Here is a 13978-nt window from a genome sequence, read left to right as displayed (position 1 = left end):
GCTAATTTCTCACTCCTCCATACTCTCATCCGTTCCGAGCTCCAGTGGTGGAGACATGACCGGATCTCCTGGCTGGGGCGTGTCACGGCGATAAAGATGACAGTGCTTCCTAAAATCCTCGATCTATTTCAAACACTCCCTCTGCCGCCCCCCACTGGCTGGCTCCAGAAGGTACAATCAGGCCTCTCCCTTTTCATCTGGCAGGCTTGTAAACCAAGACTTAAACGAGCTGTTAGCTTTCTTCCACCCCACGAAGAGGGACTCAGGACTTCGGACCTCACGCTCTATTATAAGGCTACACAGCTTAGATATCTGGTCGAATGGAGCCGGGCCGAATCTGAGGAAAAATTGGCTTTTCCAAGACCGAGCAGTTGCAGGCACCTTTCTCATGAAGATTCACTTTCTTTTGAAGGCCCACCGTCCCCCCTAATCTCTATGCCTCGCAGGTGACACACACAACCCTAACGGTCTGGGACCAGACTAACACATACCACGGCCTTCCCCTCGCCACTTATGTCGATTTTGGATAATCCTGATTTTGGCCCTGGGACAGTCTCCCAGTCCTTTCGCTCATGGCGAAAGGCCGGATGTTGCGCGTTGGGTCTCTTATTTGCCAAGAGAGAGATAATCTCCTTTCCGCAGCTCCGGACCGACTATGGTCTCCCAGAGACGGAGCGTATGGGCTACCTCCAGGTCTGACACTGGGCCATGCACCCCGGCAACCGTACACAGGCGTCGAGACTCCTTACGCCATATGAGCGGTGGCTCATAACACGGTCCTCGGACAAGAAACTGATTTCGGATCTCTATAAGATGCTACAATCCAGACACACCCACACTTACCATGCGGGGCGGGCCCGATGGGAACGAGAATTGGGGCGCAACCTTACTCCCGAGGAATGGGAAGGGGCATGCTATAGGGCACGCCACACAGCAACCCACGTAGGTCTCACTGAAACATTCACCAAATTAGTCTATCAGTGGTACTACACCCCAGAGAGACTCCACTAAGCTGACGCAACACAGTCCTGATTGCTGGAGGGGGTGTGGTGAGAGGGGCACAATAGTTCACTTGCTTTGGGATTGCATACACCTATGGACCTATTGGACACACGTACTGGACGAATTGGCCAAACGCCTTGATACAGAACTCCCTAGACTCCCGCATATATCCTTCTAGGGATGCCCAACCCCCTCACCTATCCCCTAAAATGTAGACTAGGGAAACTGATGGCTATAGCTCTAGGCACAGCCGTCCAAAACATCTTGATTCACTGGGAAAAACCCCCGCACTCCCACACACATGGGATGGTATCAAAGACTGTCATATCTTGGGAATGGAAAAGATCTTACTCTGGCCGGGAGAGGCTCCTCCTTCAGCGACCTGTGGCAGCCCTTTCTCACTCTGCTCGCACAAGAATTCCGTGAGTTGACATGCCTGAGATATTTACGTCTCTTGCGCCTAACGGCACCAGATTCCACCTCCTAAGATATACGAACACCAGGCCTGACACATACCTGGCCCAGCGCACTTTCACAAACTTGGACCATGGGTGGGTGGGGGGGTAGTTTTTGCCTTTTCTTTTCCTCCTTCTGCTTTTTCCGGTAGTGGGTGGGGGGGGGGCGGGTGTTAATTGTTTACTTCAAGACACTTATCTTGCTCTTCATCTCAGCCAGGTCCTGTGCGACCCTCATAAGGGGCACTTATTCTTTGCAGTTCTTAATAAAAAATAATTAAACCATAAAGTGCATAGAATTGTGTGGTCACCCAAATTAATATGGCCTATTATAAATGGTCTGAGGGGGTTACTTACGGAGAAACTTAACACTCCTTTACACCACACAGTACAGTCTTTCGAAAACTATATTTCCTCCATAAGGGATTTGGCGGCTGCAGGCCATGTAAGGGAAAGAGCCAAAACAGATCTTTTTAGCTCTGAAAAGTCATGGGCCAAAGTTTTGCTCAATAAAAACATCAGGGAGGCGTTTAGAGTAGGCAGGGAAACCAGGGAGAGCCTCATCGAACAACATACGAAAGCATTTAGGAAGGCAATGCGACAAATTAAGTGGAGGGAAAACAAGAGCCCATGGACTAAGGCTATCTCTTTCCTGCTTACTGGCAACATTAAGGGCTTTTGGTGCATCTCTAACCGTATACTTGGGCTCGTCACACATACTACAGCAGTGTCCATACCCGAAGAAACCTGGATTAGTTGCATTTCAGACCTCTACAAAATTAAAGAAGGTGATGGGGTTTGCCCCCCGTATGCCACAGGCAAGCCTGCAGGTTAAGGGACCGGTTGAGAGCATCTAGCTCCCGACTGTTCGTGATATCGAATTGATGATCAAAGGTATGAAAGATTGCAGGGCACAAGGGCCAGACTGCATTCACGCTGATATTATTAAACTCAATCCCCTGCTTTGGACACAGCGCTTGGCTCCACTGTTAGGAGAAGTAATTGGGAGACCAAATTTGCCAGATTCTTGGAAAGGGAGTTACTCTTGTTTAAAAAGGGCGACCGGTCACAGCCATCTAATAATCATGTGATTACCCTCCTGGATATTACAAGTAAATATGTTGCGAGCCATCTGTTAGGCCTTTGGGAAGATTGGGTGAGTGCAGCTAGAATTTTACCCCTGACCCAAAAGGGTTTACAGAAAGGGTACTCAACCACTGTTGGCTGTGTGATATTAAAGCAGCTGGTGGAGGATTATGCCCTCTCACGGAAACAGCCCCTGTATGCAGCTTATATCGATTTGTCTACCTTGTTTGACACCATAAACAGAGCCTTTTTATTGGAATAGATGGCCAGATGAAAGTGTCTTCCAGGACTCTTGAAGCTGCTAGTCCAATTGCAGGAGGACTCCTGAAATTGAGTGGAATTTGGAGGAGTTGGTGTTTATCGGTGCACCCAGTGGCTTGAGACGGGTGCATTTTGGCCCCACTCTTGTTCTCAATCTATTTAGCATATGCCTTGGAGAGTTTAAGGCAGGTCAGGGCCTTCTCCTAAGTTGGCGATGGAACCCTTAGTTGCGTTGTTTTATGCGGATGACACTATGCTATTAGATCTTACACCGTGGGACTGCAGCATCAATTGGATGTTTTTTCTCATTATTGTAAAGGGAATGACTTGATTTCAAAATTAATACGGCTAAAACGAAGGTAATGGTTTTTTCAAAAGGTAAGAGACTCCCCCGAGGTTTAGTTGGTGGCAGAGTGGCATCCAAATGGAGGTTAAGGAATACAGGTACAGTGGCATGTTATTTAGCCATAGCCTTGAATTCCGGAGTCTTGTGTCGTATCAGGAATCAAGTGCTACGGGCATTGCAAGCTCAGTCCAGAAATTCGAGTCAGCTCTGGGACATAAGTCAGTAGAAGTGCTGAGCGAGGCATATAGTGCGAAAATAGTCTCCCTGTTGCTCTCGGGTGTGCGGTTCTGTTACAAAGAGATAACAAGCACTTGCAAATCATTGAAACAACCATCTGGAAAAAATGGTTGGGGTTACCCACAGGCTCAGTGAGCAGTGCGCTGAGACTAGAGTTGGGGCCTCACTAATATTATTTTCAAAAACAGCCAGAGGTTGCTTAATTATTGTTACAACAAACCATTGATGGACGGAATGCTGACAATGCAGACATTCTCCCCCAGTCAAGAGATCTGGGTTAAATCCATCGTTCTTTTGACCACTACACCACCCCAGTTTAGACATGGCCATATGCAAATCAGTCTTGACCCTGTGCCTCATGGGAACAGTCCAGCCCGAACTGCCAAGCCATGTCTTCCCTGGACCGGAATCAAGCATCCTAGGACCGGTTTCTGGCTATCAGCCGTCATCAGCCAGGATAGCTTGACTCCAGTGGCGTAGTGAGCACGGGTCCCACGTCTGGGAATACCCATCCCACTTAGGGCGAAAAGCGTTACAACAAACAATTGATGGACGGAATGCTGACAATGCAGACATTCTCCCCCAGTCAAGAGATCTGGGTTAAATCCATCGTTCTTTTGACCACTACACCACCCCAGTTTAGACATGGCCATATGCAAATCAGTCTTGACCTTGTGCCTCATGGGAACAGTCCAGCCCGAACTGCCAAGCCATGTCTTCCCTGGACCGGAATCAAGCATCCTAGGACCGGTTTCTGGCTATCAGCCGTCATCAGCCAGGATAGCTTGACTCCAGTGGCGTAGTGAGCACGGGTCCCACGTCTGGGAATACCCATCCCACTTAGGGCGAAAAGCGTTACAACAAACAATTGATGGACGGAATGCTGACCATGCAGACATTCTCCCCCAGTCAAGAGATCTGGGTTAAATCCATCGTTCTTTTGACCACTACACCACCCCAGTTTAGACATGGCCATATGCAAATCAGTCTTGACCCTGTGCCTCATGGGAACAGTCCAGCCCGAACTGCCAAGCCATGTCTTCCCTGGACCGGAATCAAGCATCCTAGGACCGGTTTCTGGCTATCAGCCGTCATCAGCCAGGATAGCTTGACTCCAGTGGCGTAGTGAGCACGGGTCCCACGTCTGGGAATACCCATTCCACTTAGAGCGAAAAGCGTTACAACAAACAATTGATGGACGGAATGCTGACAATGCAGACATTCTCCCCCAGTCAAGAGATCTGGGTTAAATCCATCGTTCTTTTGACCACTACACCACCCCAGTTTAGACATGGCCATATGCAAATCAGTCTTGACCCTGTGCCTCATGGGAACAGTCCAGCCCGAACTGCCAAGCCATGTCTTCCCTGGACCGGAATCAAGCATCCTAGGACCGGTTTCTGGCTATCAGCCGTCATCAGCCAGGATAGCTTGACTCCAGTGGCGTAGTGAGCACGGGTCCCACGTCTGGGAATACCCATCCCACTTAGGGCGAAAAGCGTTACAACAAACAATTGATGGGCGGAATGCTGACAATGCAGACATTCTCCCCCAGTCAAGAGATCTGGGTTAAATTATTGGGCAGGTATGTTGAAATTGGATGAAGGCTACCCGAGGTATCTTATACTTCTTTGCCAGCAAGGGAAACTCAAGCACAATGGGTAAATAACCTACAAGTTGTTGAAGCGTCCCTGAATCTGCCTACCTTGTATTTTCCCTCAGGCATGTTGGTGCTTCAAAAAAGCATTAAAAAGTCACATTAAAGAGCACTCACTCTATAGTGATTCAATTGACGTAAGAGCCAGTTTGCAGCGTCTAGTGGAAGTTGATTATTGTGGTATAATTCAGCCTTATTTGAGGGACATCAAGAGTAGATCCGTCGGGAGATGGCCTCTGAAGTTTCGGTCCAACCGGAGGGAGAGGTAAAGGAATTTTTGCCCTTTTTGTAATCTTGATGTATTATCATTCTCGCATCTTATTGTTTTTTGTGCCTCTTGTACTAACATAAGATGAGGCTTACTGTTGCCTGTTTTTAGAAAGCTCCAGATCCATCGTATTAAGTTAATGAATATCATTTGGCACTGTAATATGTGTTCTGCTGGGCTTTGGCAATATTTCTTTGTTGTAGCCGGTGAGCTTCCCTGCACCCTTTCTTAATAATGTGACTTGCTATTTGCACAACGGTATTGATTATGGGGTTGTAGCTATTTTTATTCTGTTTTTAGTGCTTATTTCTTTTCTAAAGGGTGTGTATTTTTATGTATTGTTGCATCTGAGGGCTGTAGACAATTCTCCCCTATATGATTTTTTTTCCAAGTATTAAGCGTGAAGTTTAATGCATTCTTGTACAGTTTGTCATATTGCACAAATGGCTTTGTCAAGTCACCATTTTCTCGTTTGCTATCACTGACCAGTATAGTATCTGTTTTTATGTTTGGGGCTGGGGCGGGCCGTGCTGCTAAAGTTTTTGGATACCCAAAATAGGGTTGGAGCTTGATATTGTGTTCATTTTAGCATGTTTTATGGGTATTTGCATTGTATTTATTTTAACATGTGTATGTGTGCATGTTTTTCTGATTGTCGCCCCATTCTATATCTTCTGAATCTGAGAAACAGAGTTGTATGCAAATAGTGGCTTTATTGTTCTAATGGATTTTTTAAAACAATTACCATCTGTTTTTATTGGGTTTTTTTTTCTTTTTTTAGATGTGTGGTTTGTATTGCTTAATTGGCATGAGACCAAACTAATAAAATATACTTGGTACTTGACTGGATGTTATTGAACGTGACTGGGGCTTATGGTTAGTTTAAAATCTCGCCTGCTAATCCTCGTTATCCTGCGTAGTTTAATTTTGAAAGGAAGTGACCTGGTGATCCTGTTGATGTGCACCATGGCATAGTGGCAGTAGGTTACCAGTGGTAAATGACAGTTCCCACACAGAATATTTGCAAATAATCACTGATTGCCCCGGGATCCCAGGTAAAGGCTTCACATTATTGGACTGAATTTCTGCTATCAAGGCCTTAGAAACCACCTGTTAAAGATCAGATTTAAAAGGAAGGTCAAGCTGATGTGGGTGACAAGGTATGGCAGGAACGTCTGAAGAATATTTGTAAGGTAGCAGGGCACAACCCCCCAAGACAGCAATAACTATCTATTGCTGGCTGCAATTCCGGCTTCTCAGCCCAGTAGGACTGGATCATCAGAGCAGAGACTTGTAAGAGTTCATGGTCTTAAGAGGCTAGATGTACTACTCCAGGTCACTCTTCCCCCCGAGTCTCATGGTTTCATACATACACAGCTTATTTTCTCTCAGGGATTTCTAGTCTTCGAAGGTGCCTACAGGGTTAGACAGAAGAGACAGGAGCAGCCTCTCCGCAGGTTTCCCAACCAGAACAGAAATGTTAGGGGAATGGGTCTTTTAGTCCTGCTCTACTGATCAGAGACCGCTGCTATGGTGAGCTGGTGTTAGCCTCTGTTCAGGGAATCAATAGGTGCTGGAGCCAACAGACTGTGCTTGTCCGGTAGCAGAAATGTGAAATTCAGGAAACGCTAGTCTGGATCAGTAGATCCGTTTGTCAATTCTGTTAGAAAATGAATGTTGCAAAGCCATACGGCATGTGTGGCTATCGTTTGCTTGCTTTAGCAAGACAAGCAGCCCCAATATACATTTGGTCTTTCTGTCAGACAGGAAAGAAACCCAACATCTCTCCAGACAAGCTTCTAGTAAAGGCCATCAAGAGTTTTGATTTGTACAAGTGGAAGCAGTGGGCTGGATGGGTGTAACAGTCTACTTGGAGAAAATCAATAGTCTCCTGTGCAGTGGGAGTTGGTAGACATTAAAAAAAGACTTAAGCTAGTAATTTCACTGAAACAGTCTACTGGATGATTCTGCAGCAAACCCTTCTTGAAGCATCTTCATTGCTGGGGATACACAGCAAGAGAGGAAAATTATATCTGATAGAGACTTCTAGCCGCAGATTCCTTAACTTATAATATCCCCAGGCATCAGACTGGATCCGGAATTTTTTTGCAGCAGCACCTCTGTGCGCCCGGGGACGGCGCCGCATGGCTCCACCCTGACGTCCGCAGACATGACGTCAGCGAAGCCATACAAGTCCCTCCCGGTGCGGTGACGTCAGTTTTCCTTCTTTTCCGCATCCTGACGCAGATCCAGGAGTAAGCTGTTCCTTTGGCCTGGCCTGTTGCCCAGGCCTTGTGGACGCCTTCAGGCATCTTGGAACAGTGTGATGCCTTCGGGCTTTAAGGCGTCTGAGACGAGCGTGTGGCAGATGTCGGCGACCGATTCGCATGCGATCTGCATGTGGTGCTTAGGAGCGCACCTCAACTCCGAGGAGTGCGACGCTTGCCAGCAGATGAGGCCGAAGACCTGCGGGAGAGCCAGATGAAGCTATTGGCCGTCCGGATATCCAACTCTGCGCCTCCGCGCCGCTTTCCATCTCGGGCTGGGGCTTCGTTTCGAGACCTGCCACGGAGTCGTTCTCGGGGACGTCATTCGCCTCACGCAGGTAAGCAGAAGCACAAGTCACGGAGGTCGTCGGCCTCACTTTCCCGTGACAGCGGGGCTCCCGGTCTTTGCTGGACGCCGGCCCCCAGGAGTCGACCCCCTTATACCCACCCTTTCCGGGTGATGGGGCAACTCGGACACAAATGGAAGCCTATTTTAAGGCTCTGCGCTCCATTTTTGGATCACCTCCTCTCCCTGGCACGCCTTCGGCCCTCACAGGGGAGGTAGGGACTCTGGTTGGATCTTTGCCGGTGGGTTCGCCCTTGGTGCCGGCCGAGTCCCTCGACTCCGGTTCCAGAGTCGGTCCGACGTCGGGACACGGCCTGGACGTGCATCCCAGTCAGACTTTGAACCCATCTGCCATGTCTCCGCATAGCCCTTTGCGACTTCCTGCGCCGACGTCGGCCGCACCGTGGGTATTGACTCCTTGTCGACATCCTTCCTCTCCACATGTCTCGATGAAGGGTGAGGCAACACCGGTCCCAGAAGGGGCCGAGTCGCCTCTGCTTCTTGTCGACGTCGATATGACGCAGTCTCGATGCTGGAGCGGGCGTCGACCCCTATTGTACCTCTGTTTGAGGAGGACACAGCTCCAGAACACCCAGGGGTGTCTCCTTGCCCTTTGGCTTCGCTGCCCCCTGGCTAGTGGCCCCTGTTCATCCGCCTGCAACGTCTTTCTTTTCCATTGGACGAGTTAGCCTTCAGCCGTCCCCTACAGATGATCTGTTATCACCCCCTAGAATACCTAGAGGCTAGTGCTGCTTTTGCAAGGGCTGTTCGCGAGGTTGCCACTCTTTTACTCTTACAGCCTCCCTCGGTCTTTCTCTTCCGACCCATTGTTGCATATCCTCTACTAGGGTGAGGTGGAGGGGGAGCCCTTGCTGCCTTTTACGGGCTTTGCCGTTTGGTGGCGTATCCCTTTTTGACAGTCATGCGGACTCCGCAGTCGACCATCTCCTGTCTAACCTGCCATAATTTCATGTTTTTGGCATTCTTTTACGGTCTGTTACTTCCATGTGCAGTGTTGTTCTGAGCCCTGGGTTCATGCTGTAATACCCAGGTCGTCTGGACGGCTTGTCGCCGTGTTTGTTTCCCTTTATTGCAGCTGATCGGCTGCTTCTGTTTTGTTGACCCTCTATGAGCCCAGGCTCAAGAGGTGCCCCTGGCTGGGGTTTAGGCTTACCCTATGTGGGGTGTTTGTTTGCTACTGTGTAGCTGCCCCCCTTACACATGAGGCTAGGTAGGCTCCTGTGGAGTCTTTTTCTGAGGGCTTTGCCCTGCAGATCTGACTGTGGTCTTTTTCACATTCATGCGGTCCACCGGTTGGCATCGCTCTATGGCCTATCCGTTGGAATCTACGGTTCATCTGTGGCACTCCTTTGAAAGTGTAAATGCTCACTTTCTCTGGGTTTCTACCTCATTTGTTTCTTCCAGGAGGGTCCTTTCAGTCTCCCCTCCTTGTCTGTTTCAGTTCTGCATAGTTCTGCTGCTGCGAATGTCCTACCAGTGGACGACCTTGGTCGGTGCCCTGTCGCTGTACTAAGGCGCACGGGGTTGCCACGGCGCACTTCTCCTATGTTGTATGCGTGTCCGGTGGTTGCTCCCCACTGTATTCGCTGTTACAGAGGACTGACGCTTGCCGATGCCTGGTTCTCCCCTCCCCTTCTGTGGTGGGTAGTGCTTTTCGTACTTTATTCTTGCATGATGGCATCTTAAATCTCTTGTTGCACCACTCATGTGCATTGCCTTGTGCCTTGCTTTCCTGGGTACTTCCCCAGCAAGGGTTTTCCTCTTCCCCCTGCTGCCATTAGAGCAGGTGCTTTGGCATACTTCTACTTTGGGATGCTGCTGCTCTCTGTAGAGGTGCTTTCAGGGCGTTCGATGTCTTCTTTGTTCTTGTGTGCACATCTCTATAAAAATCATGTTATGCACGCTTTGTGCAAATTCTTCCTGTACTGGTCACCCTTCCAGTTTGCCTCTTGTGGGACTGTGGCTCCCCCCTGCCGAGTGGCTGTTATCACTTAAAGATCTGGACTTTATCTGTCTGGTTCTGCTGTGAAATGGCTGCTGCTACCTATGGTGCACTCTTGTTTCTTGTATGACACTCATCCTTATGGCTGAAGTCTTCTCCTGATGTTGTTCTGTTTGGCATCTACACACACTCGGGCCACGCACACTAGGTTTTTTCTGCGGTGTCCGTGGGCTTGTCATGGACTTCTCGTAGGTGCAGTCCTTCATTCTGTGTGTTCATTTCACAGATCCCTTTCACAGGTTACGTACCTGGTGAGGCATCTCTCACATCTGGACTATTCTCGCGGCACTTCCTTGTGCCTTTCCTTTAATGTGGTGTGGTTCTGACTGTACACACGGTGTACCCTGTGTCCTTCTGCTGCCCGCATGTGCTCTTTGTAGTCCCGATTTTGTTTTTCATGTCCGCCCTGTCCAAGGTCTCTTTGGGAAAGGGAGATTGTGTACTATCAAGTCTGGTGTCTCTAGTAAGATTGGATCTTCCTGGACATGGTCAGCACCCTCCCGCTGCTGTCCCCGATGTCCTCCTTGGTGCTCTTCCACAGTGCTTCTTCCACTGTTAGCCATATTCAACATGTATGCTTGGACTCTGTCATACCGTCTTGTCCACTCTCTGGGCCCTTCTTTTCCTGAGGTTTTGGGCTCTTTTGTTTCGCACTGCCCTTCTGGTTCTGTGCTCCCTTTCTACACTGTGCACTCTGATGAGCTTTATGCCGTCCCTCGGCGGATTGTGATCCTTTGCCTCCCACTGTTTGTTGCTCCTTGCAGAGCTTCTGGTCTGGGATTCGCCATTGTGGCATTGCTGCCCCCACTGTGTCTCGTCACCTTGTTGATGGCTGGGTTCCTTTGGAACTTGGTGAGGTTCAGTCGCAGACCCGTCTCCTGTGGGGTATGGCTTTGGTATCTATTCTAAGTTAAAGAATCTGCGGCTAGATGTCTCTATCAGATGTACGGGTTACTTACCTTTGGTAACAATGTATCTGGTAGAGACAGTCTAGCCGCAGATTCCGCCCATCCTCCCCGTTCTGCGAGGACCTTTTCATGTTGAGTTTTATGCTCGCGCCTCCCTTTAGGTGGCTTGGTCTTCTGGCGAAGTGACATCTTTTCTCCTCAGGAGGATGGTTCTTTCTGGTTTCCCTGTTTTGCTCCCCCCATTCTGGTGGTTGGGCCGGGGGTTCATATCAACTCCTACACCCTCACCGTGGTTCTTCCAGTGTGTGGTCTTCTGGCGTCGTTCTTCCCTCCCTTCCGACCTTTTTCGTTGTTTTAGGATCTCTTGTATTTGATTCTACTACGTTCCATTGGCTTGGGGTCTCCCTCACTGGGCCTCTCACCAATAGTTCTCTTACAAAGGTTAAGGCATGACTAGTGTTGCAGACCTTTGGTGGATCGTTTTTTATTCTATGGTTCAGGTCTTGTTGCCTGTCACAGTCGGATCTTGTAGTTGCAGGCTATCTGTCGTCTGCCATAGCATATTTAGTTTGCCTCAGGGGAGGGCATTGCCTTCGCTTTTACAGGGCTTCTTTTCGAAGTGCTGCTTGGCTCTTTCTCGTCAATTGCTTTCCGTGTACGGTGCTTGTTCCTGTCCTTTGTGGTAGTGTTTCTTACCATCCCCTTCTTTTTGTTTCACTAATTCTCATAATTTTTTCACACACTGTTCCCATACTCTTAACAGTTTTTGGTGGTGGTTCCGCGTTGTGGCGCAGAAAAGTTTCTCCGAAGAAAACTGATGTCAGCGCGCCGGGAGGGACTTGTATGGCTTTGCTGACATGTCCACGGACGATGTCAGGGCGGAGCCATGCGGCACCGTCCTCTGGCGCGCAGTGGTGCTGCTACAAAAAATTTCCGGATCCAGTCTGACGCCTGGGGATATTCTAAGTTAAGGTATCTGCGGCTAGACTGTCTCTACCAGATACATCGTTACCGAAGGTAAGTAACTCGTACATCAAATGCAAACTATTTCAGATTGCTGAGCCAGAATGCGTATATTTAAGAAAGAGTAAAGAGATTTAAGTTCTAGTGTACTTACAAAGTGATAAAAGCATGTGTGGCTGACATCTTATCTGCTGCAGTTATGTTTTATGTGCCTTGCTTACTTTGTTTTTTTATGCCCATTTGTATTTTATATTTTTATGCTTTTTAGTACTTTTAAGGATATTGGCCAGTCAGACTACCTGTGTTCAGGATGTTGGCTCCCTGTTGGCAACTAAGCATTGTGAAGTGATATTGCCTTTGTAAAAATCAAAATAGATAAATTAAATTTGCTTTGGTAGCTACAATATAGAATAATTGCCCCCTCCTTCGGACTCAGTTTTGTCAGTGCATTTGTTCAAAATAATCTCAGGCCAGATAGTTGACCTTCAGGACTGCAAACCATTGAGCCAGTCACAAGAGAGTGTAGAAGCCTGAGCTAAATAAGTTTGGAAGAACTTTTACTGCCTGTCTCAGAATGGCCACATTGATCAGAAACCATGTTCTGTGAGTTACCTTGCATACATACCTGATCCTAGACATGAAAATCCTATCCCAAAATGTTGGCTATATGATGCATACCTTGGAAATTCTTGATCACCTCAATGTCCAAACTAAATGCACAACACCTACTTCTCGTCTGTCACCCAAGCAATGTGTTTTTTTTTTCTGCCCAAGAAGTTTCATTGTTAGGATCAGCTCTAATAGCTTCAAAGTTTTTATGCGTTACATGCCCTCTTATGGCTTGTTTTGGTAGCTGTGTAAAGTGCCATTCAGTAACTGCAATGTCTTAAAAACCCCTTGAAGTGCCAGGAGGGCTCTTCTGTTAAGCTCCACTGCGTAAAGGCCCTGTCTTCTGTTCAAGGGTGTAGAAACTTTGCTCAGAGTATTGCACATCTCATTGTTTTTGTCAGGTAGTAATAGATCCTAATGTTGGGTTAATTTCAGATTAAAGCATTTGAAATAATAGAAATCATTTAATTACTTCTTTAAGAAATTGATATTATTTTTCGCTGTTCTTGCAAAATCCCTGTTAAGTAAAACGCAATGTACTTTCTTTCAAAGCTTCTACTAGATTGTGGCTTAGGCAATGGTGGGACATCGGAAGGAGGTACTGAAGCTGTTGTGGCACAACACAGATTACTAATCTTCTGCCAACTCAAAAGCATGCTGGATATTGTTGAACATGATCTCCTGAAACCTCATTTGCCATCCGTCACATACTTGCGTTTAGATGGGAGCATACCTGCTGGTCATAGGCAATCTATTGTGTCTCGGTAAGAGTGCTTTTATTATAAAAGTGATGTTTATTTTAAAATAGTTTCAAAAAGATATTTTCGCATGAATACTTCTTACTGTACATTCCTCACATTGTGAATACCCCAAGCAGCAGACTGGATTTGGAGGTTTTTCTCAGCATTATTCCCATCGTGGAGCTCCGTATTGACATTGACCCACCCCAGAAGTGATGCTGGATATGTGCATCATCCCTGCACTGTGACATCAAATTTGTTCTTTCTGTGCCTTCAGATGCAATTCCTGAGCTCGCTCCCTCAACTTTTTCTTATCCTTTTGAAGAGTTTTTCTTATGTATATTCCTTCAGTCTGCAAGACTACAGAGTTTAAATGTTGTAAGGACTCTCACAAGCAGATGTTTGACAGATCTCCATCAGGTATGTCTCTGGTGTCTAGTGCCTTCGCACGACTTCAAGTCTTGCGGAGACTGCACCAGATCAATTTCAAGGCTATCTGGGACCACAAAGCTAGGCCCTCCATTGCCGCATGCAGTCTGAAAGTGCATAAGAGCTGTTCCAAATTGAGGATGAGGACCTTTTCCTGAGGCCATTCCTGTGAAAGCTCCTATTCATACCCCAAGTTCTCAGGTAAGTCCAAAGAAAAAAACACAACTCAGTGTGCCACTCCTTCCTGCCGCTCTTCAGGAGAAGTCACAAGGACATCAAGATGCACCTGCATCCTTCTTGGCTCCGTCTGGTGTGCCTTTAAGCCCCAAGGATTCAAGAGGGCTCCAGGCAGGTTACCATTGGCAAATCCATTCTCTGTCT

General features: G+C 47.7%; 1 protein-coding gene across 2 annotated transcripts in view; it reads left to right on the top strand.

The window, feature by feature from the left end:
* Nucleotides 1-13978, top strand: part of BTAF1 (B-TFIID TATA-box binding protein associated factor 1) — an 852875-nt gene that overhangs the window by 801782 nt on the left and 37115 nt on the right. For both annotated transcript variants that reach the window (XM_085606166.1, XM_085606165.1), the window contains exon 35: nt 12981-13192. In XM_085606166.1, the coding sequence (XP_085462292.1) occupies nt 12981-13192 (212 nt within the window). The remainder of the gene's footprint in view (nt 1-12980; nt 13193-13978) is intronic.

The sequence above is a fragment of the Triturus cristatus genome, chromosome 1_2 (genome assembly GCF_964204655.1).
Source record: "Triturus cristatus chromosome 1_2, aTriCri1.1, whole genome shotgun sequence".
NCBI lineage: Eukaryota > Metazoa > Chordata > Amphibia > Caudata > Salamandridae > Triturus > Triturus cristatus.
The sequence above is the reverse complement of the archived record's forward strand: the minus strand, read 5'-3'. Positions and strand labels throughout refer to the sequence as shown.